This window comes from Mobula hypostoma, chromosome 5 (assembly GCF_963921235.1).
Source record: "Mobula hypostoma chromosome 5, sMobHyp1.1, whole genome shotgun sequence".
NCBI classification, from domain to species: domain Eukaryota; kingdom Metazoa; phylum Chordata; class Chondrichthyes; order Myliobatiformes; family Myliobatidae; genus Mobula; species Mobula hypostoma.
This window is the reverse complement of record NC_086101.1, coordinates 11,327,827-11,354,371: the sequence shown is the minus strand read 5'-3', so window position 1 is coordinate 11,354,371 and position 26,545 is coordinate 11,327,827. Positions and strand designations below refer to the sequence as shown.

Here is a 26,545-nt window from a genome sequence, read left to right as displayed (position 1 = left end):
GTCAGGTCTCTCGGGAGAGCATTTTGGAGACAGTGATCACAATTCTATCTCCTTTGCCATAGCATTGGAGAGAGATACGAACAGACAACTTTTGAAAGCTTTTAAATGGAATAAGGGGAAGTATGAAGCCATCAGGCAGGAACTTGGAAGCACAGATTAGGAACAGATGCCCTCGGGGAAATGTACACAGGAATGTGGCAAATGTTCAGGGGATATTTCTGTGATGTCCCGCATAGGTACGTTCTAATGAGACAGGGAAAGGGTGGTAGGGTACACGAACTGTAATGTACAAAGGCTGTTGCAAATCTAGTCAAGAAGAAAAGCTTATGAAAGGTTCAAAAAATTAGGTAATGATAGAGATCTAGAAAATTACAAGGCCAGCAGGAAGGAGCTGAAGAATGAAATTAGCAGAGCCAGAAAGGGCCATGAAAAGGCCTTGGCGGACAGGAATACAGAAAACCCCAAGGCATTTCACAAGTATGTGAAGAGCCAGAAGATAAGACGTGAGAGAATAGGACCAATCAAGTGTGACAGTGGAAAAGTGTGTATGGAACCAGAGGAGATAGCGGATGTACTTAATGAATACTTGGCTTCAGTATTCACTATGGAAAAGTCCTTGGCGATTGTAGGGATGACCTGCAGTGGAAAGAAAGGCATAAGCATATAGACATTAAGAAGGAGGATGTGGTGGAGCTTTTGGAAAGCATCAAGTTGGATAAATCACTGGGATTGGACGAGATATTCCCCAGACTACTGTGGGAGGCAAGGGAGGAGATTCAAGTAGCACCATGGTCCTGAAAAAAAGTTCTGTCAATTTTACTGTGTACTGTACTAGCAGTTATGTTCAAAATGGCAACAGAAGTGACTTGACTTGAGATTGCTAAGCCTGTGGTGATGATCTTTGCATCATCAGTGAGGACAGGAGAGGTCTCGGAGGATTGGAGAGTTGCGGATGTTGTTCCTTTATTCAAGAAAGGGAGTAGAGATATCCCAGGAAATTATAGACCAGTGAGTCTTACTTCAGTACTTGGTAAATTGATGGAGATGATCCTGAGAGGCAGGATTTATGAACATTTGGAGAGGCATAATATGATTAGGAAGAGTCAGCATGGCTTTGTCAATGGCAGCTCGTGCCTTACGAGCCTGCTTCAACTTTTTGAGGATGTGACTAAACACATTGATGAAGGTAGAGCAGTAGATGTAGTGTATATGAATTTCAGCAAGGCATTTGATAAGGTACCCCATGCAAGGCTTATTGACAAAGTAAGGAGGCATGGGATCCAAGGAGACATTGCTTTGTGGATCCAGAACTGGCTTGCCCACAGAAGGCAAAGAGTGGTTGTAGATGGATCATATTCTGCATGGAGGGCGGTGACCAGTGGTGTGCCTCAGGGATCTGTGCTGGGTCCCCTTCTCTTCGTGATTTTTATAAATGACCTGGATGAGGAAGTGAAGGGATGATTCATAAATTTGCTGATGACACAAAAGTTGGGGGTGTTGTGGATAGTGTGGAGGGCTGTCAGAGGTTACAGCAGGACATCGATAGGATGTGAAACTGGCATGAGAGTGGCAGATGAAGTTCACACCAGTAAGTGTGAAGTGATTCATTTTAAAAGGTCGCATATGATGGCAGAATTTAGTATTAATGGGAAAACTTTTGGCAGTGTGGAGGATCAGAGAGTTTTTGGGATCCGAGTACATAGGACACTCAAAGCTGCTGTGCAGGTTGACTCTGTGGTTAAGAAGGCATACGGTGCATTGGCTTTCATTAACCGTGGGATTGAGTTTAAGAACCAAGAGGTAATGTTACAGCTATAGAGACCCTGGTCAGACCACATTTGGAGTACTGTGCTCAGCTCTGGTCACCTCACTACAGGAAGGATGTGGAAACCATAGAAAGGATGCAGAGGAGATTAACAAGGATTTTGCCTGGATTGGGGAGCATGCCCTATGAGAATAGCTTGAGTGAACTTGGCCTTTTATTCTAGGAATGGTGGAGGATGAGAGGTGACCTGATAGAGGTGTATAAGATGATGAGAGGCATTGATTGTGTGGATAGTCAGCAGCTTTTTCCCAGGGCTGAAATGGCTAACGTGAGAGGGCACAACTTTAAGGTTGTTGGCAGCAAGTACAGAGGAGATATCAGGGTTAAATTTTTTTTTTTACGCAGAGGGTGGTGAGGGCGTGGAATGGACTACTGGCAACGGTAGTGGGCGTGGATATGACAGGGTCTTTTAAGATACACCCGGACAGGTACAGGGAGCTTAGAAAAATAGAGGGCTATGGGTAACCCTAGGTAATTTCTGAAGTAAGTACATGTTCAGCACAGCATTGTGGGCTGTGAAGGACCTGTATTGTGCTGTAGGTTTTCTATGTTTCTATGTAGGTGGATGGATAGTAGGGATATGGAGGGCTATCATCCCAGTGCAAGTCGATGGGAGTAGGCGATTTAAATATTTTTAGCATGCACTAGATTTGCCAAAGGACCTGCTTCTGTGCTGTACTTCTCTATGAGCCTATAATGTAGGGAAGCACATTTGTAGAGAGATTGCAGACTGCTGCAAGAAACAAAATGTAGTGATAGTGGGTGATTTTAACTTTCCTCATATTGACTGGGACTCCCATACTGTAAAACAGCTGGAAAAGGTTTGTCTAATGTGCTCAAGGAAGTTTCCTTAATCATTATGTGGAAGTCCAAAAGAGAGAGTGTGTGATACCTGATCTGCTGTTAGGGAATGAGTCAGGGCAGGTGACAGCAGTTTCTGTAGGGGAACACTTTGCATCTAGTAATCATAATGCCATTAGTTTCAAGGTAATTATGGAAAAGGACAGGTCTGATCCTTGGGTGACATTCCAAATTGGAGAAAGGCCAGTTTTGGTGGTATCAGAAAGGATCAGGCAAGTGTGGATAGTGACCACTTGTTTTCTGGCAACGGTGTACTTGTTAAGTGTGAGGTCTTCAAAAGGGAAACTTTCAGAGTACAGAGATTGTATGTCCCTGTCAGAATAAGAGGCAGGGATAACAGGTTGAAAAAACATTGTTTTTAAGAGATATTGAGGTCCTAGTTAAGGAAAAGGAGGAGGTACATAACAGGTAGAGTCAGGCAGGAACAAATGAGGTACTTGAGGAGAGGTATCCATGCATGGAGCTGACAGAAACGTGGGAGATTTTACATGGATTTTTGCATCAGTAATTACTCGGGAGAGAGACAGGATCTATTGACGTGAGGCTGTGCAGTAACGGGGTAATGACCCTATAAAGATTACGGAGGAGGAGGTGTTGCTGTCTTGAAGCAAATTAGGGTGGATAAATCACAGGACCTGACAAGATGCTCTCTCAGACCCTGTGGGAGGCTCATGCAGAAATTGCAGGGGTCCCAGCAGAGATATTTTAAACATCTTTAGCAATGGGTGAGGTGCCAGAGGATTGGAGGATAGCTAACGCTGTTCTGCTATTGAAGAATAAGCCAGGAAATCATAGGCATCTGAGCCTGACGTCAGTACTGGGAAAGTTTTGGGGAAGTGTTCTAAGGGACTGGATATGAAAGTATTTGGATAGGCAGTCACTGATTAGGGATAGCCAAGACGGATTTGTGTGTGATAAGTTTGTCTAACCAATCTTATAGAATTTTTTGAGCAAGTTACAAAGAATGTTGATGAAGGCAAGGCAGTGGATGGTGTCTACATGCACTTTAGCAAGGCCTTTGAGAACGTCCTGTATGGTAGTTTGGTCAAGGACATTCAGTTGCTTGGCTTTCAAGATTGCAAGAGACTTTGATTTCTCGTTTGAAGCCAGAGAGCGTTGTAGGTGGCTGCTTCTCTGACTGGAGGCCTATGACTAGTGGACTGCCACAGGGATCGGTGCTGGGTACATTGTTGTTTATCATCCATAGCAACAAACTGGATGATAATGCGGTAAACTCTATCATCAAATTTAGAGATGGCATCAAGATTGGGTTTAGTGGACAGTGAGGAAGATGATCAGAGTTTACAGCAGATCTGGAAGACCTGGAAAAATGGGATGAAAATTGACAGATGCAGTTTAACACAGACAAGTGTGAGGTGTTGCACTTCAGTAGAACCAACCAGGGTTGGTCTTACATGGTGAGTGGTTGGGCACTGAGGAGTGTAGTAGAACACAGGGATCTGGGAATACAGTCCATAATTCTTTGAAAGTGGTGTTCCAAGTAGATAGGGTCATAAGAAAAACTTTTTGGAATATTGGCCTTTGTACATCAATGTATTGTGTACACAAGTGGAATGTTAGCTTGAAATTGAATGAGATGTTTTACAGCCTAAGTTGAAGTATGTCCGGTTTTGATCACCTACCTAGATTGAAAGAATGCAGAGAAAATTTACAGGGAAGTTACCGAAAACTCAGCCACTGTGATATGGGGCAAGACTGAATTGCCTTTGAACTTTATTCACTGGAATGTAGCCGATTGAGGGGAGATTTTAGAGGTATACAAAATTATGAGTGGTATTCCCACACTGATCATTGAGCCAGGAATTCTACTCTGATCGTATTAGCCCTGGGCCAATTTATAGAGGTTTCAAGTAGTAATCGGGTTGATTATTTTTCTGGATCTTTTTTTTCCAATTCGACAACACCTGCGACTTTCATCTTGGGCATAGCAATGTCAATAGTTCACAGGTAGGTCAATGCAGCAGATGCTAATGCTTTGGGAAATGTTTTGTAATGCTAATGTTTTTGGAAACATTCCAAGTTGTATCCACCTAATTTTCACCTGAGTATCAAAGGATTGAAAATATCTGTGTTGATGTCCAACCCAAATGAACAAGTTGTGGATTCAACTGGCATTTAATGGTGTGCCAGATTTAAAAGATGCACAAACAGCAAAATTGTCACTAACAGTTGACTAACAGTTTAAAAGCGAAGGACAGCATTCAACAGGCATAAGATTTTGGCTAAGACATTACTATCCTTTGGTATTCAGGTTTTCAGCAGAAATTAGTTCACCTTCCCCCTTCAATGATGAAATTTACAAACCTGATATTGTAATAATTGCTGTATGTTCTGTTTTCAAATGTTGACTCCTGATAATACACTTCAGTTTGCCTGATGATTGTCTCGTTACTCTAACACTGCTCTCAACATTTACAAGACCCGAGTCTCTGTGGTACTTTGTCTCAGCCTCTGTTAATGCATTCCCATCGCCACCGATCCACTGGATCTCCGGCTCAGGATTCCATCCACTGGATTTACACACAAGCTGGATTCCCGCTCCATGATTCCTCTTCATCTGAATCCGAGGTTCACTCCCCGAACCTGCAGTTAATGACAGATGGAGAAATAATAGTCGTCAGGCAAAATGCAACATGAATTCATGAAGCATAAGTATTAAAGCTGCTTGCAATCACGTTTATTGATTTCTAACCTTTCCTAGTTCATCAATTTGAGACATTAACTGTTATTCTCTCCACAGATGCTGCCTGATGAAACTTGTAAATATTTGGAAGTTGAATTCAGACAGGATACTTCAGGAATATAAAGAAAGCCAGAAAGAACACAAGCAAAGAATAAGGAAAGTTGAGAGTGGACATGAAATGCCATTGGCAATTAGAATTAAAGAAAATACCAAGGCATTTCTTACGTATATTAAAAGCAAAAGGGTAACAAAAGTTACACATATAAAAGTTGCTGGTGAACGCAGCAGGCCAGGCAGCATCTTTAGGAAGAGGGACAGTCAGCGTTTCGGGCAGAGACCCTTCATCCTGACGGCCTGAAACGACCACTGTACCTCTTCCTATAGATGCTGCCTGGCCTGCTGTGTTCCCCAGCAACTTTTATGTGTGTTGCTTCAAATTCCAGCATCTGCAGATTTCCTCGTGTTTGGGTAACAAAAGTTGTTTGCTTATGATTAGATTATGGAAGATAGTGAAATCAATCTGGGAAATTCTACTATGTCACATACCAATCCTCATAGAGGAATCAGAAGTGGAAAGATTAAGAAGTTTCAAGTTCCTGGGTGTAAAGATCTCTCTGAGGACATAACCTAGTCCCAACATATCAAGGGAATGCGATTATCAAGAAGGCAAGACAGCAACTATACATCATTCGGAGTTTGAAGAGATTTGGTATGTCAAAAAATACACTCAAAAACTTCTACAGATGTACCATGGAGAGCATTCTGACAGGCTGCCTCACTGTCTGGTATGGGGAATTACAGACAGGACTGAAAGAAGCTGCAGATGGTTGTAAATTTAGTCGGTTCTATCTTGGGTACGAGTCTACAAAGTATCCAGGAAGGACATCTTCAAGAAGCCATGTCTCAGAAAGGCAGTGTCCATTATTAAGGACCTCCAGCACCCAGGGAATGCCCCTTTCTCACTGTTACCATCAGGTAGGAGGTACAGTAGCCTGAAGGCACACACTCAGCGATTCAGGAACAGCTTCTTCCCCTCTGCCATCCGATTCCTAAATGGATATTGAACCCATGAACACCAGCTCACTTTTTTAATACAGTAGACATTATTAATGTTTCTTGCATGATTTTTCATCTATTCAATGTATGTATATTGTAATTGATGGATTTATTTTTTTTCCCTCTTTTTCTATTTTATGTGTTGCAGTGAACTGCTGCCGCTAGATTAACAAATTTCACGAAATATGCTGATGATAATAAACCTGATTCTGATCTATACAAAGTTCAAAGTAAATTTTATTGTCAGACTACATAAATAAGCCCTGAGTTTCATTTTCCTTTGGGCGTACTCAGCAAACCTGCAGAATAGTAGCTGTAACAGGATTACTGAAAGATCAAATAGAGTGCAGAAGACAGCAAACTGGGCAAATGCAAAAATATATAAATAGCAATAAAGATTGAGAACATGAAAGAAAACAATCTTGAAGGAGAGTTCATTCATTGTGGGGGCATCTCAATGGATGGGCAGGTGAGTGTAGTTATCCCCTTTTGTTCAAGAGTCTGATGGTTGAGGGCTCATAACTATTCTTGAACCTGGTGGTGCGAGTCCTGAGGCTCTTGTACCTTCTATCCGATGGCGGTAGTGAGAAAAGAGCCTGGCCTGGGCAGTGAGGATCACTGATGATGGATAACGTTGTTCTACGATGGTGTTTCTTGTAGATGCGCTCAATGATTGGGAGGGCTTTTCCTGTGATATACTGGGCCAAATCCACTTCCTTTTGTCAGATTTTCTGTTCAAAGGCTTTGGTGATCCCACATCAAATAAGGCCATGCTGCTGCCAGTCAATACACTTTTCACTACACAACTGTAGACCTTTATCAAAATTTTTGATGTCATACTGAACCTCTGCAGGCTGCTAAGGAACTGGAGACACTGCCATGCTTCCTTCACAATTACACTGACATGCTGGGTCCAGGTCAGGTCCTCTACAATAGTAACAACCAGGAATTTAAAGTTGCTAACCCTCTCACCTCTAATCCACCGGTGAGGACTGGCTCATGGACCTCTGCTTTCCCTCGTCTGAAGTCTACAATCAGTTCCTTGGTCTTGCTGACATTGAATGAGAGGTTGTTGTTGTGACACCACTCAGACAAATTTTCAATTTCCCTGCGTATGCTGATTCATCACAACCAGTGACTGAGAGAGGCAAGAGAGGAAATTTCTGGGTTTTTCTGGGATTTCTGGCATTTTGACAAAACTCTTTGCTCTGTCTTGCCCACAGAAGACAGGGGTTAATGGTGGAACGCTGGCCAGAAATGAAGTCCTGGAGAATTGGAGATAGCGAATGTTGTTTTATATTTCAAGAAGGAAATAATCTTGGAGTGACAGAGTGACAGAGAATCTGGGATGATTTGTTGCCTCCCGGGTGCCAGGGTCAAGGATGTCTCTGATCGCTTGCATGACATTCTGAAGTGGGAGGGTGACCAGCCAGATGTCGTGGTGCACATCGGTAGCAATGACATGGCAAGGAAGAGTGAGGAGGTCCAGGAGAGTGAGTATAGAGAGCTTGGTAGGAAGTTGAAAAGCAGGACATCGAGCGAGGTAATCTCAGGATTGCTTCCTGTGCTACGTGCCAGTGAGGGTAGGAATAGGATGCTCTGGAGGATGAACAAGTGGCTGAGGAACTGGTGTAGGGGGCAGGGTTTCAGATTTCAGGATCACTGGGACCTCTTCTGGGGCAGGTGGGACCTGTACAAGAGAGACGGGTTACACTTGAACTACAAGGGGTCAATATCCCTTCAGGGAGGTTTGTTAGTGCTACTGGGGAGGCTTTAAACTAGATTTGCAGGGGAATGGGAACCAGAGTGCCAGAGCTGACAGTGGGGCTGGGGTGAAAATAAATGATGTTAAAAGTTCAAGCAAAGCCGCTGATAGAAAGGTTGTGAGTGGTGGTAAAATTCTTCTGAGGTGTATATATTTTAATGCTAGGAGTATTGCAGGGAAGGCAGACGAGTTGAGGGCATGGATTGACACGTGGAACTATGACGTTATAGCAATTAGTGAAACTTGGCTACAGGAAGGGCAGGACTGGCAGCTTAATATTCCAGGGTTCCAATATTTCAGATGTGATCGAGGCAGAGGAATGAAAGGTGGGGGAGTAGCATTGCTTGTTAGGGAAAATGTTACAGCAGTGCTCAGGCAGGACAGATCAGAGGGCTTGTCTACTGAGTCCTTATGGGTGGAGCTGAGAAACAGGAAAGGTATGGCCACATTAGTGGGGTTGTATTATAGACCACCCAATAGTCAGCGAGAATTGGAGAAGCAAATCTGCAGAGAGATAGCAGGCAACTGCAGGAAACAAAGTTGTGGTGGTAGGGGATTTTAATTTTCCACATATTGATTGGGACTCCCATACTGTTAGGGGACTAGATGGGTTAGAGTTTATAAAATGTGTTCAGGAAAGTTTTCTAAATCAATATATTGAGCTACCAACTAGGGGGGATGCAATATTAGATCTCCTATTAGGGAACGAGTTAGGGCAAGTGACGGAAGTCTGTGTAGGGGAGCACATTGGTTCCAGTGATCATAACACCATTAGTTTCAACTTGATCATGGACAAGGATAGATCTGGTCCTAGGGTTGAGGTTCTAAACTGGAAGAAGGCCAAATTTGAAGAAATGAGAATGGATCTAAATAGCGTGGATTGGGACAGGTTGTTCTCTGGCAAGGATGTGATCGGTAGGTGGGAAGCCTTCAAAGGAGAAATTTTGAGAGTGCAGAGCTTGTATGTTCCTGTCAGGATCAAAGGCAAATTGAATAGGAATAAGGAAACTTGGTTCTCAAGAGATATTGCAACTCTGATAAAGAAGAAGAGAGAGTTGTGTGACATGTATAGGAAACAGGGAGTAAATAAGTTGCTTGAGTATTATAAAAAGTGCAAGAAAATACTTAAGAAGGAAATCAGGAAGGCTAAAAGAAGACATGAGGTTGCCTTGGCAGTCAAAGTGAAGGATAATCCAAAGAGCTTTTACAGGTATATTAAGAGTAAAAGGATTGTAAGGGATAAAATCGGTCCTCTTGAAGATCAGAGTGGTCGGCTATGTGCGGAGCCAAAAGAAATGGGGGAGATCTTAAATGGTTTTTTTGCGTCTGTGTTTACTAAGGAAACTGGCAGGAAGTCTATGAAATTAAGGGAAACAAGTACTGAAATCATGGAAACTGTACAGATTGAAAAGGAGGAGGTGCTTGCTATCTTGAGGCAAATTAAAGTGGATAAGTCCCCAGGACATAACAGGGTATTCCCTCGGACCTTGAAGGAGACTAGTGTTGAAATTTCAGGTGCCCTGACAGATATATTTAAAATGTCGGTGTCTACGGGTGAGGTGCTGGAGGATTGGAGAATGGCTCATGTTGTTCTGATGTTTAAAAAAAGGATCAAAAAGTAATCTGGGAAATTATTGGCCGGTAAATTTGACGTTAGTAGTGGGTAAGTTATTGGAGGGAATACTAAGAGACAGAATCTATAAGCATTTGGATAGACAGGGACTTATTAGGGAGGGACAACATGGCTTTGTGCGTGGTAGGTCATGTTTGACCAATCTATTAGAGTTGTTCGAGGAGGTTACCAGGAAAGTGGATGAAGGGAAGGCAGTGGATGTTGTCTACATGGACTTCAGTAAGGCCTTTAACAAGGTCCTGCGTGGGAGGTTAGTTAGGAAAATTCAGTCGCTAGGTATACATGGAGAGGTGGTAAATTGGATTAGACATTGGCTCGATGGAAGAAGCCAAAGAGTGGTGATAGAGAATTGCTTCTCAGAGTAGAGGCCTGTGACTAGTGGTGTGCCACAGGGATCAATGCTGGGTCCATTGTTATTTGTCATCTACATCAATGATCTGGATGATAATGTGGTAAATTAGATCAGCAAATCTGCTAATGATACAAAGATTGGAGGTGTAGTGGACAATGAGGAAGGTTTTCAAAGCTTGCAGGGGGATTTGGACCAGCTGGAAAAATGGGCTGAAAAATGGCAGATGGAGTTTAATACAGACAAGTGTGAGGTATTGTACTTTGGAAGGACAAACCAAAGTAGAACATACAGGGTTAATGGTAAGGCACTGAGGACCGCAGTAGAACAGAGGAATCTGGGAATACAGATACAAAATTCCCTAAAAGTGGCGTCACAGGTATACAGGGTCATAAAGAGAGCTTTTGGTACATTGGCCTTTATTAATCGAAGTATTGATTATAAGAGCTGGAATGTTATGATGAGGTTGTATAAGGCATTGGTGAGGCCGAATCTGGACTATTGTGTTCAGTTTTGGTCACCAAATTACAGGAAGGATATTAATAATGAGGCCGAATCTGGAGTATTGTGTTCAGTTTTGGTCACCAAATTACAGGAAGGATATAAATAAGGTTGAAAGAGTGCAGAGAAGGTTTACAAGGATGTTGCCAGGACTTGAGAAACTCAGTTACAGAGAAAGGTTGAATAGGTTGGGACTTTATTGCCTGGAGCGTAGAAGAATGAGGGGAGATTTGATAGAGGTATATAAAATTATGATGGGTATAGATAGAGTGAATGCAAGCAGGCTTTTTCCACTGAGGCAAGGGGAGAAAAAAACCAGAGGACACGGGTTAAGGGTGAGGGGGGAAAAGTTTAAAGCGAACATTAGGTGGGGCTTCTTCACACAGAGAGTGGAGGGAGTATGGAATGAGCTGCCAGACGAGGTGGTAAATGAGGTTCTTTTTTAACATTTAAGAATAAATTGGACAGATACATGGATGGGAGGTGTATGGAGGGATATGGTCCGTGTGCAGGTCAGTGGGACTAGGCAGAAAATGGTTCGGCACAGCCAAGAAGGGCCAAAAGGGCCTGTTTCTATGGTTTCTATGATAGCCCATGGACTTCATATCAGTGATAGAAAAGCTATTGGAGAGTATTCTCTGGGATTGGATTTGCTTGCATTTAGATGGCTTTGTGTGGAGTAGGGTATGTCTTGCAAATTTGATTGAGGTTTTTGAGGTGAAGAAGGTGATTTATAACAGTGGAACAGTGGATGTTGACTACATGGGCTTTAGTAAGGAAACTGAACAGCCTCTCATGGTGGGTTGATCAGGATGATTAAGATTGAGGTGAATGTGGAGGGTGAGCGCCGGCTGCCTGTCTTTTAATCACTCGTTGCCAGACAGGGAAAAGCCTGTCGCTTTGCCTGGAGAGTGTTATCCAAGTTTTCTGAGTTTCGGATGTAGATTTGGACTAGAATTTTTTTTCAGTCCTATAGTTTTTTAATATTCGATGTTTTTTGCCTAATCTCACTAAATTTTTTTTTGCAGGGAGGGGGAATTGGGGGTTGATGTGCCTGTTCCCATTTTGTTCTTTTTTGTGTGGAAGGAGGGATTTGGAGGTCGATGTGCTTGTTCTGTGTTTGTTCACTGTTTTTGTGTGGGGAGGGGGGATTTGGGGTTGGATGATCATGCTGCCTTTCTTTTCTTTCGTGGTTTCATGGCTAACTGGAGAAGAAGAATTTCAGAGTTGTAAACTTTGAACATTCTGAGATGCACAGGATCCTTGGCGAACTGTACACACAGTACATATACAACATATAAATGACTGAGACAAAGTTGTAGATAGGTGAGTTGGCAACTTTGCAGACAAGACAAATATTGGTTGAATTTTGGGTAGTGAAGACAGTTCTCAAAGGATACAGTAGGACACAGATCATTCGGAGATCTGAGGAGACATCTGAACAAGTGAGGTGTTGCACTTCAGAATGTCAAGTGTAAGTGGCTTTGATGTACAGAGGAATTTTGGGTTAAAGTCCAATCTTCCTGATAGTGGCAATGCAAATAGATAGAGTGGCAAAAAAAGATGTGTATGAAACCGTGAGACAGTGGGAGAGTTTGAAAAGTGAGCAGATTGAAAAGGGGAGGTCATTTCTTCAGCAGTTCGAACAGGGCACAACTGCGCAAGCATGTGAAAGTTGGCCGGTGAGACAGTGGGAGAGTTTAAAAAGTGAGCAGATTAACGGAGCGGGTGATGTAGTAGCGGGCAATGGAGTAGAGGGAAACACAGTAGGAAGGCTTTGGCTCGAGAGGCCTCAGTGAGCAGAGGCTGAGGACGAGCTTGATCTCAGTGAGGTAAGGCTGGGTAAGTTCCTTTAATTACTGTAATTAACTTAAGAGTATGCAATGGAGGCGGCAGTTAGGGCAGTCAGATGCTGCGTCGCAGGATGTGGGAAGTCAGGGCGAGCACAATTGTCCCTGGTGGCTACACGTGTAAAAGGTGCATCCAGCTGCAGCTGCTGACAAACTGAGTTAGGGAACTGGAGCTGGAGCTGGATGAACTTCGGATCATTGGTGAGGCAGAGGCAGAAATAAACAGGAGTTACAGGGAGATAGTCACCCCTAAAAGTCTGGAGGCAGGTAGCTGGGTGACTGTCAGGAGAGGGAAGGGGAATACACAGAATGAGCAGAGCACCCCTGTGCCGTTCCCATCAATAATAAGTATACTGTTTTGGATACTGTTGGTGGGGACAACCTACCAGGGACAAGTTGCAGTGGTTGCATCTCTGGCACCGAGACTGGACCCTCAGCTCAGAAGGGAAGGAGGGAAAAGAGAAGAGCAGTTCTGATAGGGGATTCAATAGTTAGGGGGACAGATAAGAGGTTCTGTGGGAGAGATCGAGAATCCCGGATGGTCTGTTGCCTCCCCGGTGCCAGGGTCCACGATATCTCAGATCGAGTTCTTGGTATTCTCAAGAGGGAGGGTGAGCAGCCAGATGTCGTGATCCATATAGGGACCAATGATGTGGATAGGAAGAAGGAGGTCGTCTTGCAAAGAGAATTTAGGGAGTTAGGTGCAAAGTTGAAGGACAGGACCTCCAGGGTTGCAATCTCAGGATTGCTACCCGTGCCACGTGCTAGTGAGGCTAGAAATAGGAAGATAATGCAGCTAAATACATGGCTAAGGAGATGGTGCAGGAGGGAGGGCTTCATGTTTCTGGACAATTGAGCCTTGTTCCAGGGAAGGTGGGACCTGTTCCAACAGGTCAGGTTGCACCTGAACTGGAGGGGGACTAACATCCTTGCGGGAAGGTTTGCTAGTGCTGCTCTGGGAGGTTTCAACTAGATTTGCAGGGGGAGGGGAACCAGAGTGTTAGAGCAGAGAGTGAGGTGGAGGAGGATAAAGGTCATGCGAGAACTGCAAGTATAGTGCATGGAGTAAAGCCAGATCTAACATACAAAGAGGCTTTGAGGAAAGAAGCAGAATAAAGGGTGCAAAGGTCGTAAGGTAGAAGGGCTAAAGTGCATGTACTTCAATGCAAGAAGCATCAGGAACAAAGGTGATGAACTGAGAGCTTGGGTACATACATGGAATTATGATGTAGTGGCCATTACAGAGACTTGGCTGGCACCAGGGCAAGAATGGATTCTCAATATTCCTGGATTTCAGTGCTTTAAAAGGGATAGAACAGGGGGGAAAGTGGAGGAGGGGTGGTATTACTGGTCAGGGATACTATTACAGCTACAGAAAGGGTGGGTAATGTAGCAGGATCCTCTTTTGAGTCAGTATTGGTAGAAGTCAGGAACAGGAAGGGAGCAGTTACTCTATTGGGAGTATTCTATAGGCCCCCTGGTAGCAGCAGAGATACCGAGGAGCAGATTGGGAGACAGATTTTGGAAAGGTGCAAAAATAACAGGGTTGTTATCATAGGTGCCTATAACTTCCCTAATATTAATTGGCACCTGATTAGTTCCAATGGTTTAGACGGGGCAGAGTTTGTTAAGTGTGTCCAGGCTGGATTCCTGTCACAGTATGCTGACAGGCTGGCGAGGGGGAATGCCATACTAGATAATGAACAGGGTCAGGTCACAGATCTCTCAGTGGGTGAGCAACTGGGGGACAGTGACCACCGCTCCCTGGCCTTTAGCATTATCATGGAAAAGGATCGAATCAGATAGGACAGGAAAATTTTTAATTGGGGAAGGGCAAATTATGAGGCCATAAGGCTGGAAATTGTGGGTGTGAATAGGGATGACGTTTTTGCAGGCAAATATGCTATGGACATGTGGTCAATGTTTAGGGATCTCTTGCAGGATGTTAGGGATAAATTTGTCCTGGTGAGAAATATAAAGAATGCTAGCGTGAAGGAACCATGGGTGACAAATGAGGTGGAGAATATAGTCAGCTGGAAGAAGGCAACATACATGAGGTTTAGGGAGCAAGGATCAGATGGGTCTATTGAGGAATATAGGGAAGCAAGAAAGGAGCTTAAGAAGGGGCTGAGGAGAGCAAGAAGGGGGCATGAGGAGGCCTTGGCGAGTAGGGTAAAGGAAAACCCCAAGGCATTCTTCAATCATGTGAAGTAGAAAAGGTTGACAGGAGTGAAGATAGGACCGATACGAGATAAAGGTGGGAAGATGTGCCTGGAGGCTGTGGAAGTGAGCGAGGTCCTCAATGAATACTTCTCTTCAGTATTCACCAATGACAGGGAACTTGATGAAGGTGAGGACAATATGAGTGAGGTTGATGTTCTGGAGCATGTTGATATTAAGGGAGAAGAGGTGTTGGAGTTGTTAAAATACATTAGGACAGATAAGTCCTCGGGGCCTGAAGGAATATTTCCCAGGCTGCTCCACGAGGCGAGGGAAGAGATTGCTGAGCCTCTGGCTAGGATCTTTATGTCCTCATTGTCCATGGGAATGGTACCGGAGGATTGAAGGGAGGTGAATGTTGTCCCCTTGTTTAAAGAACGTAGTAGGGATAGTCCGGGTAATTATAGACCAGCGAGGTTTACATCTGTGTTGGGAAAGCTACTGGAAAAGATTCTTAGAGATAGAATCTATGGGCATTTAGAGAATCATGGTCTGATCAGGAAAAGTCGGCATGGCTTTGTGAAGGGCAGATCGTGTCGAACAAGCCTGATAGAGTTCTTTGAGGAGGTGACCAGGCATATAGATGAGGGTAGTGCAGTGGATGTGATCTATATGGATTTTAGTAAGGCATTTGACAAGGTACCACACAGTGGGCTTATTCAGAAAGTCAGAAGGCATGGGATCCAGGGAAGTTTGGCCAGGTGGATTCAGAATTGGCTTGCCTGCAGAAGGCAGAGGGTGGTGGTGGAGGGAGTACATTCAGATTGGAGGATTGTGACTAGTGGTGTCCCACAAGGGTCTGTTCTGGGACCTCTACTTTTCGTGATTTTTATTAACGACCTGGATGTGGAGCTAGAAGGGTGGGTTGGCAAGTTTGCAGACGACACAAAGGTTGGTGGTGTTGTAGATAGTGTAGAGGATTGTCGAAGATTGCAGAGAGACATTGATAGGATGCAGAAGTGGGCTGAGAAGTGGCAGATGGAGTTCAACCTGGAGAAGTGTGAGGTGGTACACTTTGGAAGGACAAACTCCAAGGCAGAGTACAAAATAAATGGCAGGATACTTGGAAGTGTGGAGGAGCAGAGGGTTCTCGGGGTACATGTCCACAGATCCCTGAAAGTTGCCTTACAGGTAGATAGGGTAGTTAAGAAAGCTTACGGAGTGTTAGCTTTCATAAATCGAGGGTAGAGTTTAAGGGTCACGGGGTAATGATGCAGCTCTATAAAACTCTGGTTAGGCCACACTTGGAGTACTGTATCCAGTTCTGGTCGCCTCACTATAGCAAGGATGTGGAAGCATTGGAAAGAGTATAGAGGAGATTTACCAGGATGCTGCCTTGTTTAGAGAGTATGCTTATGATCAGAGATTAAGGGAGCTAGGGCTTTACTCTCTTGAGAGAAGGAGGATAAGAGGAGACATGATAGAGGTGTACAAGATATTAAGAGGAATAGATAGAGTGGACAGCCAGCACCTCTTCCCCAGGGCACCACTGCTCAATACAAGAGGACATGGCTTTAAGGTAAGGGGTGGAAAATTCAAGGGGGATATTAGAGGAAGGTTTTTTACTCAGAGAGTGGTTGGTGTGTGGAATGCACTGCCTGAGTCAGTGGTGGAGGCAGATACACTAGTGAAATTTAAGAGACTAGTAGACAGGTATATGGATGAATTTAAGGTGGGGGATTATATGGGAGGCAGGGTTTAAGGGTCAGCACAACATTGTGGGCCAAAGGGCCTGTACTGTGCTGTACTATTCTATGTTCTATGTTCTATATTCTATGTTCTAAATGCCTGCCTTCATCACAAGGGCCATACAGTACAGGAGTCAGGAAGTCATGATACAGCTCTATAAAACTTAATAAGATCTGTACTTGATTATAGCTGTGTGGCTTATGGATCAGCTTCATCTTCAAATGTAAAATGTTTGGATGTGATACAAGCACGGGCTTTAAGACTGCGTTGTGGTCTGATATGGTCGTCCCCTTACAGCTGTGTAGGTAGAAGCATACTGGATTAATTTGAGGGGTTAGAGCAATGATCACCCTGTTAAAAGCGTGCTGGAAGATTGTCAGGAACATCACAAGAAGAGCATTTTTAGTTCTGGGTGGCTGGGTTCTTGTCACGCTAGGAATAGGTTTGTTATATTAGGCAATATGTCCCACTGTAGCTTTCTCTGTAACCCCACCCTGAATTTTTCCAATGGCTTTATCAGGTTGCATGAGTTAATCAAATCGAAGGATCCTGATATGCCTGAGAGTCTGTTGGTTCATCAATATGGTAAAAAAAAAATTATGATATCTTAACCATTTTTACTGATGGATCTAAAGAGAATTTAACAGGGAATGCTGGTGTGGCTGTTTTTGTGCCTGAATTACATGTAACAATAAAGAAACATCTTACTAACCGTTTATCTGTATATACAGCACAATCGGTTGCCAGCATTTTGGGCTGAGAGTGGGTGGAGGAAATTTGTCCTCGCAAAGTTGTAATTTGTTCAGTTTCTTTTTCTCAAAACAGCTCATTCCAGCAGTAGGTCAGATTTACTGCTGGAAGCTCTTCAAACTTTATTTCATATTCAAAGCATTGGTCTGCATGTCTTCTGCTTATGGGTCCCTGCACACAGAGGTTTTGAGGGGAATGAGTGAGTTGATTGTTTGGCCAAAAAAGCTGTTAAAAGTTCACCTGTGGATATCGACCTTCCACTTAACAAATCAGAAGTTAAGGGGTTGGTGGAGTTAAGAATTAGGGGATTATGGCAAGACATAGGATAATGGGCATAAGTTATGAATACAGAATACACAAAAAAGTTTGATTGATGAGAAAAGAGGGTAAAACAAGAAGGAAGGAACTATATTGACTTGACTTAGAATTGGGCATTCTATGGTTAATTCTTCCTTGTATCTTGTTGGAAAACATCACTCTGGGATGTGTAGGTTTTATCATTATGAAACAGTTGAACATCTTTTACAATGTGAAGCTTAGAAGGTTGAAAGAAAGCAAATTCAGGCTGCACTACAGTACTAGCTTGGCGGGGGGGTTGATAATTTTCATTTGAAAACTTTACTAAGTTATAGAAGTGACTTGAATTTAATTCACAATATTGTCCTTCATTATTTTCAAAATCTTTGGGGTAATTTAGTTTTCATTTGATAAGGAACTAGTAGGAGTTTTATGTCTCAACTCTCTACACCACACTCCAGTCCAATTGGTGGTGGGAATGCACCTTGAAGATGGGAGGGGGAGGGGAAGGGGGAGGGGAGGGGGAGGGAGGGGGAGGAGAAGAAGTAGTTGCTGTTGCTGTTGCTGTTGTTGTTGTTGTTCTATAAAACTTTGTCTAGGCAGTACTTGGAATTTGATGTGCAATTCTGCCTGCCCCATTCCAAGAAGGATATGGTGTCTTTGGAGTGGATGTGGAAGAGGTGTACCAGGATGCTGCCTGGATTAGAAGGCATGAGCTACAAGGAGAGGGGAGCGACATGCCAAGGATGTGGCCGAGAAGACTAGCGTGCCTTCAGGGTGCCGGAATTTTGTAGCTCTGGAGGTGGGTGGATTCAAGTTCGTGCTGCCACCTGGTGCGAGGTGGGAGATGGAAGATCGAAAGAAGCGAGCTGGTTGCTGGCTGTGTGTGCCCAGAGACCCGAGTTCTTTGGGCACAGAGCTCAGAAAAAGTGATGCAACAGACTTTTAATAGCATAAATAAGCGAGTTGTTTTGTTATATCTCCCCTCTTGCTGTGAAACGAGGACACCTCTTTTTTCCCTTATTAAGGAGAGAGAGAGAGCCTGTGGTATGTCGAATACCGGGTGAATGAGTAGTCTGTGGGATACTGCATGTTTGTGTCTTTATTGATACTTCGCTGCACACTTGAGTGTCCGGTGGGGTTGCTGATGCTTCTTTGCTGATGGGGGAGGCGGATGATAACTTCTTTGCTGCTGCTTATGCGTGGGAGGGGAGCTGGGAGAGGGCTTTGGGGTTCTAACATTTAACTGTCATTCATTCTTTGGGCCACTCCTCTGTTTTCATGGATGTTTGTGAAGAAAAAGAATTTCATGATGTATATTGTACACATTTCTTTGACATGAAATATACCTGTTGCCGGGATTGGAAGGTATGAGCTATAACCAGAAGTTAGACCAACTTGGATTGCTTTCTCTGGAGTATCATAGGCTGGAGGGATGCCTGACAGAGGTTTAAAAAGTTATGAGAGGCATAGATAAGGAAGGCAGTCAGAAACTTGTCCTCTCAGTAGAAATGTCAAATAGTGGGAGGAAAAAGTTTATAGACATATGCAGAATATATTTTTTTTTAAACAGAGAGCAGCATGTGACTGAAACAGGCTGATAGGGATAGTGTTGGAAGCAGTTATGACAGTGGCATCGACGATACTTTCAGACAGACATGTGAATGTGCAGAGAATGAAGGGATGTGGATCATGTACAGGTGGAAGGGATTAGCTTAATACGGCATAGACATTGAGAGTAAAAACTTGTTGCTAATCTGTACTATTCCATGTTTTCAAAAGCGTTGATGTACAGCGCAATCTTATGGTGCGAGTTCGTAACACCCTGAAAGTGTGCAGGTAAATAGGGTGATAAAGGTGCTTACAGCACCGTTGCCTTCACCCATTGGGACGTCGATCAGAAAAGCCTGGAAGTCATGTTGCAGCAGCACAAAACTTTAGTCAGGTCACAACTGGAATATTCTGTGCACCACATTACAGAAGGTATGTGGGGACAGTGGAGGAGAGCGTGCAGAACTGGTTTAACAGAATGTTGTCTTAGAGTTTTAAGTACAGCACAAAGTTGGACAAATAGATTGTTTTCTCTGGAGTGTTGGAGGCCGACGGGCATCCTGATTGATGTACAGTATTTTAAATATGATAGGCGTACATAGGATAGTTAGTCAGTGCTTTCTCCTCCAGTGGAAATCTTGTACTTGGACATAGGATTAGGGGGCAGGAAGAAAGTGTCTGGAATGTGTCACAGGGTAACTGAGAGGAGTGGGTATAAACAAAATGTCTAAAATACATTTAGACAGGAAAAAAAGAACAAACAGGGAATGGGGGCATATCAATCACATGCAATTACATGGGATTAGTTGTATTAGGCATTTTGGTTGCCACTGATATTGTTGGCCAAGGAGCCTGTTCTGTGCTGTGCTGTCCTGTTACCCAATGGAAACTTCTGTATCTGCCCTGTGAAGCCCAATTAGGGTGTTAGTTGAACAGACAAGTTCAACCATTGTTTTCTAAACTGCAAGGGAAAAAGTAACTAAACTATCTGATCTCTCGTGATATGATAACTCTCATAGTAATTAATCTGGTAAGCCTACCCAATATAGAACATAGAAAACATAGAAAAGTACAGCACAGTACAGGCCCTTCGGCCCACAATGTTGTGCCAACCCTCAAACCCTGCCTCCCATATAAGCCCCCTACCTTAAATTCCTCCACGTACCTGTCTAGTAGTCTCTTAAAACTTCACTAGTTTATCTGCCTTCACCACTGACTCAGGCAGTGCATTCCATGCACCAACCACTCTCTGAGTAAAAAACCTTCTTCTAATATCCCCCTTGAACTTCCCACTTCCCATGACCTTAAAGCCATGTCCTCTTGTATTGAGCAGTGGTGCCCCGAGGAACAGGCGCTGGCTATCCACTCTATCTATTCCTCTTATTATCTTGTACACCTCTATCATGTCTCCTCTCATCCTCCTTCTCTCCAAAGAGTAAAGCCCTAGCTGATCATAATGATGATGTTCCCCACTATAATCTTCTTTCAGCTACGATTCAGTGATGCCCACAATGTCATACCTGCCAATCTCTACCTGAGCTGCAAGATCATTTACCTTATTTCATATACTGCATGCATTCAGATATAACTCCACCTGTCCTGTATTCATAATCCTTTTCGATTTCATCCCCCGTTACACTGCAACTCATTGCACTGACTGAAATGTTGCTCTATTACCTGTCTGTCCTTCCTGGAATTTTATTACACACTGCCTTTGCTTGTGTAGCAACTGCACCATCCTCAGCCCTAATCCCCGATCACTACTGTACTCATCTTCTACCCCCTTCCCTTCTGAGTCCCAGAACCAGACTCAGTGCCAGAGCCCTGGTCACTGTGTCTTTCCCCAGTAGGTCATTCCCCCAACGCCATTCAGAGTGGTATACTAGTTATTGAGAGGAGTGGTTCATCAATTGAGTAGAAAAGACAGCAGCTCGGGGCAGATTGGAGCTTTGAGCCGCATGGTGCAATCAGCATTCGGGATTGATTGACAAAGAGAAACTAAAGTAAGGCTGGGGAAAGTGGAGCAGCCATTGTTGCAATGACCGTGGAGAGGAAAGAGATAGAATTGGGATTTTGAGGCTTCAGCTCTTCGAGGCTTCACTGAGGAGAGGCATGAGTGAGAGAAAACGAAAAGCTGTAGGTAATTATTTCCCCACAGTTTATTATTGTTTTTCTTTCTTTATATTTGCTCAGATAGAACAACTGGGATGCCAGGCAGCATAGTTGAATGTTCCACTTACAGGATACGGAAATACAGGGAGCCCAACAGCTACAACTACATGAAGTGCATCCAGCTGTGGCTTCGAACACTCCGTGTTAAGGAGTTGGAGCTGGAACTGGATGAACTCTGGATCATTTGGGAGACTGAGGGGGTGATAGATTGGATAATTAGAGAGGTAGTTACAACGAAGGTGTGGCACAGGAGACTGGGTGACAGTCAAGAAGGGGAAAGGGGTTCAACAGACAGTACAAGAGTACCCCTGCGGCCATCCACCGCAACAACAGGTACTTTGGTTACTGTGCCAAGTGGTGACCTGGCAGAGGAAAGTCACAGCAGTTAGGTTTCTGGCCTTTAACTCAGAAGAGAAGGTGGGGGGGGGGCAGTAGCAGAGGAAAGCTGTGGTGATAGGGGATACTTAATGACGTCGGGAAGAGCAGGAAAGAAATTCTGCAGCATGACTTCAGAGAACTCGGAAGAAGGCTGAAAAGCAGGACCTCCAGGGTGGTTAACCATATAACCATATAACAATTACAGCACAGAAACAGGCCATCTCGGCCCTTCTACTCCGTGCCGAACTCTTAGTCTCACCGAGTCCCACCGACCTGCATTCAACCCATAACCCTCCATTCCTTTCCTGTCCATACAGCTGTCCAATTTAGCTTTAAATGACAACTTCAAACCTGCCTCAACCACTTCTGCTGGAAGCTCGTTCCACACAGCTACCACTCTCTGAGTAAGGAAGTTCCCCTTCATGTTACCCCTAAACTTTTGCCCTTTTACTCAACTCATGTCCTCTTGTTTGAATCTCACCCACACTCAATGAAAAAAGCCTATCCATGTCAACTCTATCTATCCCCCTCATAATTTTAAATACCTCTATCAAGTCCCCCCTCAACCTCCTACATTCCAAAGAATAAGGACCCAACTTGTTCAACCTTTCTCTGTAGCTTAGGTGATGAAACCCAAGTAACATTCTAGTAAATCTTCTCTGTACTCCCTCTATTTTGCACAAGGATAGATCTGGTCCTAGGGTTGAGGTTCTGAACTGAAAGAAGGCCAAATTTGAAGAAATGAGAAAGGATCTAAAAAGCATGGATTGGGACAGGTTGTTCTCTGGCAAAGATGTGATCGGTAGGTGAGAAGCCTTCTAAGGAGAAATTTTGAGAGTGCAGAGCTTGTATGTCCCTGTCAGGATTAAAGGCAAAATGAATAGGAATAAGGAACCTTAGTTCTCAAGGGATATTTCAACTCTGATAAAGAAGAGGGAGTTGGATGACATATATAGGAAACAGGGAGTAAATAAGGTGCTTGAGGAGTATAAGAAGTGCAAGAAAATACTTAAGAAAGAAATCAGGAGGGCTAAAAGAAGACATGAGGTTGCCTTGGTAGTCAAAGTGAAGGATAATCCAAAGAGCTTATACAGGTATATTAAGAGCAAAAGGATTGTAAGGGATAAAATTGGTCCTCTTGAAGATCAGAGTGGTCGGCTATGTGCGGAACCAAAGGAAATGAGGGAGATCTTAAGTAGGTTTTTTGCATCTGTATTTACTAAGGAAACTGGCATGAAGTCTATGGGATTAAGGGAAACAAGTAGTGAGATCATGGAAACTGTACAGATTGAAAAGGAGGAGGTGCTTGCTGTCTTGAGGAAAATTAAAGTGGATAAATCCCCGGGACCTGACTGGGTGTTCCCTCGGACCTTGAAGGAGACTAGTGTGGAAATTGCAGGGGCCCTGGCAGAAATATTTAAAATGTCGCTGTCTACAGGTGAGGTGCCAGAGGATTGGAGAGTGGCTCATGTTGTTCCGTTGTTTAAAAAAGGATCGAAAAGTAATCTGGGAGATTATAGGCCGGTAAATTTAACGTTGGTAGTAGGTAAATTATTGGAGGGAGTACTAAGAGACAGAATCTACAAGCATTTGGACAGACAGGGACTTATTAGGGAGAGTCAACATGGCTTTGTGCGTGGTAGGTCATGTTTGACCAATCTATTAGAGTTTTTCGAGGAGGTTACTAGGAAAGTGGATGAAGGGAAGGCAGTGGATATTGTCTACATGGACTTCAGTAAGGCCTTTGACAAGGTCCCACATGGGAGGTTTGTTAGGAAAATTCAGTCACTAGGTATACATGGAGAGGTGGTTAATTGGGTTAGACATTGGCTCAATGGAAGAAGCCAAAGAGTGGTAGTAGAGAATTGCTTCTCAGAGTGGAGACCTGTGACTAGTGGTGTGCCACAGAGTCAGTGCTGGGTCCATTGTTATTTGTCATCTATATCAATGATCTGGATGATAATGTGGTAAATTGGATCAGCAAATTTGCTGATGATACAAAGATTGGAGCTGTAGTGGACAGTGAGGAAGGTTTTCAGAGCCTGCAGAGGGACTTGGACCAGCTGGAAAAATGGGCTGAAAAATGGCAGATGGAGTTTAATACAGACAAGTGTGAGGTATTGCACGTTGGAAGGACAAACCAAGTTAGAACATACAGGGTTAATGGTAAGGCACTGAGGAGTACAGTAGAACAGAGGGATCTGGGAATACAGATACAAAATTCCCTAAAAGTAGCATCACAGGTAGATACAGTCATAAAGAGAGCTTTTGGTACAATGGCCTTTATTAATCAAAGTATTGAGTATAAGAGCTGGAATGTTATGATGAGGTTGTAAAGGGCATTGGTGAAGCCGAATCTGGAGTATTGTGTTCAGTTTTGGTCACCAAATTACAGGAAGGATATAAATAAGGTTGAAAGAGTGCAGAGAAGGTTTACAAGGATGTTGCCGGGACTTGAGAAACTCAGTTACAGAGAAAGGTTGAATAGGTTGGGACTTTATTCCCTGGAGCATAGAAGAATGAGGGGTGATTTGAGAGAGGTATATAAAATTATGATGGGTATAGATAGAGTGAATGCAAGCAGGCTTTTTCCACTGAGGCAAGGGGAGAAAAAAACCCAGAGGACATGGGTTAAGGCTGAGGGGGGAAAAGTTTAAAGGGAACATTAGGGGGGGCTTCTTCACACAGAGAGTGGTGGGAGTATGGTATGAGCTGCCAGACGAGGTGGTAAATGCAGGTTCTTTTTTAACATTTAAGAATAAATTGGACAGATTTATTGGGATGGGAGGTGTATGGAGGGATATGGTCCATGTGCAGGTCAGTGGGACTCGGCAGAAAATGGTTCGGCACAGCCAAGAAGGGCCAAAAGGCCTGTTTCTGTGCTGTAGTTTTTCTATGGTTTCTGTGGTTTGTTGACATCTTTCCTATAATTTGGTGACCAAAACTGTACACAATGCTCCAAATTTGGCCTGACCAATGCCTTGTAGAATTTGAACATTACATCCCAACCCCTATACTCAATGCTCTGATTTATAAAGGCCAGCATACCAAAAGGTTTCTTCACCACCCTACCCACAGGAGATTCCAAACTGGTTATCTCCGGTTTGCTTCCAGTTCCTCGTGCTGTTGAGGGCAGGAACAGGGAGATAAGGGATCTGAATGTGTGGCTGAGGAGCTGGTGCGGGAAGCAGGGATTTAGATTCTTAGACCACTGGGATCTGTTTTGGGGCAAGGATGAATTGTACAAAAGGGACGGGTTGCACCTTAACAGGCGGGGGACCAGCATTCTGGCAGCCACTGCTGCACGGGTGTGTTTAAACTAAGTAGTGGGGGGAGGAGAGGAAATATAAGGATGGAATTAAAGGGAAAGAGAGAATAAGGAAAGTTAAGAAAGACAACAGAATTAACGGGGCAGAAAGCTCAGGAAGGGATTGGAGAGAATGGCCAATTGCAATAGGAATCGATGTAAAAGGTGAGGGAGTAATGGATTCAAAGTATTATATATTAACGCACGAAGTACAAGAAATAAAGTGGATGAGCTTGAGGCTCAGTTGGAAATTGGCAAGCATGATGTTGTAGAAATAACAGAGACATGGCTGCAAGAGGACCAGGGCTGGGAAATGAATATTCAAGAATATACGTCCTATCGAAAGGACAGACAGGTGGGCAGAGGGGGTGGGGTGGCTCTGTTGGTGAGGAATGAAATTCAGTCCCTTGCGAGGGGCGACATTGAATCAGGAGACGTAGAGTCAGTATGGATAGAACTGAGAAATTGTAAGGGCAAAAGGACCCAAATGGGAGTTATCTGCAGGCCACCAAACAGTAGCCTGGATATAGGGTGCAAGTTGAATCAAGAGTTAAAATTGGCATATTGCAAAGGTAATACTACGGTTGTTATGGGGGATTTTAACATGCAGGTAGACTGGGAAAATCAGGTTGATACTGGACCCCAAGAAAGGGAGTTTGTGGAGTGCCTCCTAGATGGATTCTTAGAGCAGCTTGTACTGGAGCCTACCAGGGAGAAGGCAATTCTGGATTTAGTGTTGTGTAATGGACCGGATTTGATAAGGGAACTCGAAGTAAAGGAGTCATTAGGAGGTAGTGACCATAAAATGATAAGTTTTAAACCATAATTTGAGAGGGAGAAGGGAAAATCAGAAGTGTCAGTATTACAATTGAACAAAGGGGACTATGGAGTCATGAGGGAGGAGCTGGCCAAAGCTGACTGGAAAGATACCGTAGCAGGGATGACAGTGGAACAACAATTGTAGGTATTTCTGGAAATAATACAGAAAGTGCAGGATCAGTTCATTCCAAAGAGGAAGAAAGATTCTAAGGGGAGTAAGGAGTGACCATGGCTGACAAGGAGAAATAAAAGAGAAGAAGTATAACATAACAAAGTTTAGCGGGAAGCCAGAGGATTGGGAAACTTTTAAAGAGCAACAGAGGATAACTAAAAAGGCAATACGGGGAGAAAAGATGAGATACGAAGGCAAGCTAGCCAAGAATATAAATGGGATAGTTAAAGCTTCTTTAGGAATGTGAAGAGGAAAATATTAGTTAAGACAAAGATTGGGCCCTTGAAGACAGAAACAGGTGAATTTATTATGGGGAACAAGGAAATCGCAGAAGAGTTGAACAGGTACTTTTGATCTGGTTTCACTAGGGAAGACAGAAACAATCTCCCGATGTAATAGTGGCCGGAGGACCTAGGGTTACGGAGGAATTGACGGAGATTCACATTGGACTGAAAATGGTGTTGGATAGACTGATGGGACTGAAAGGTGATAAATCCCCAGGGCCTGATGGTCTGCACCTCAGGGTACTTAAGGAGGTGGCTCTAGAAATCGTGGAGGCATTGGTCATTATTTTCCAATGTTCGAAAGACTCAGGATCGGTTCCTGAGGAATGGAGGGTAGCTAATGTTATCCCACTTTTTATGAA

The 26,545-nt window shown here is 43.7% G+C and overlaps 1 protein-coding gene across 2 annotated transcripts in view; it reads right to left on the bottom strand.

Annotated features, from left to right (window-relative positions):
* Nucleotides 1–26,545, bottom strand: part of LOC134346578 (butyrophilin subfamily 3 member A1-like) — a 94,984-nt gene that overhangs the window by 32,909 nt on the left and 35,530 nt on the right. For both annotated transcript variants that reach the window (XM_063048008.1, XM_063048007.1), the window contains one exon: nucleotides 5,012–5,290. In XM_063048008.1, coding sequence (XP_062904078.1) covers nucleotides 5,012–5,290 — 279 coding nt within the window. The remainder of the gene's footprint in view (nucleotides 1–5,011; nucleotides 5,291–26,545) is intronic.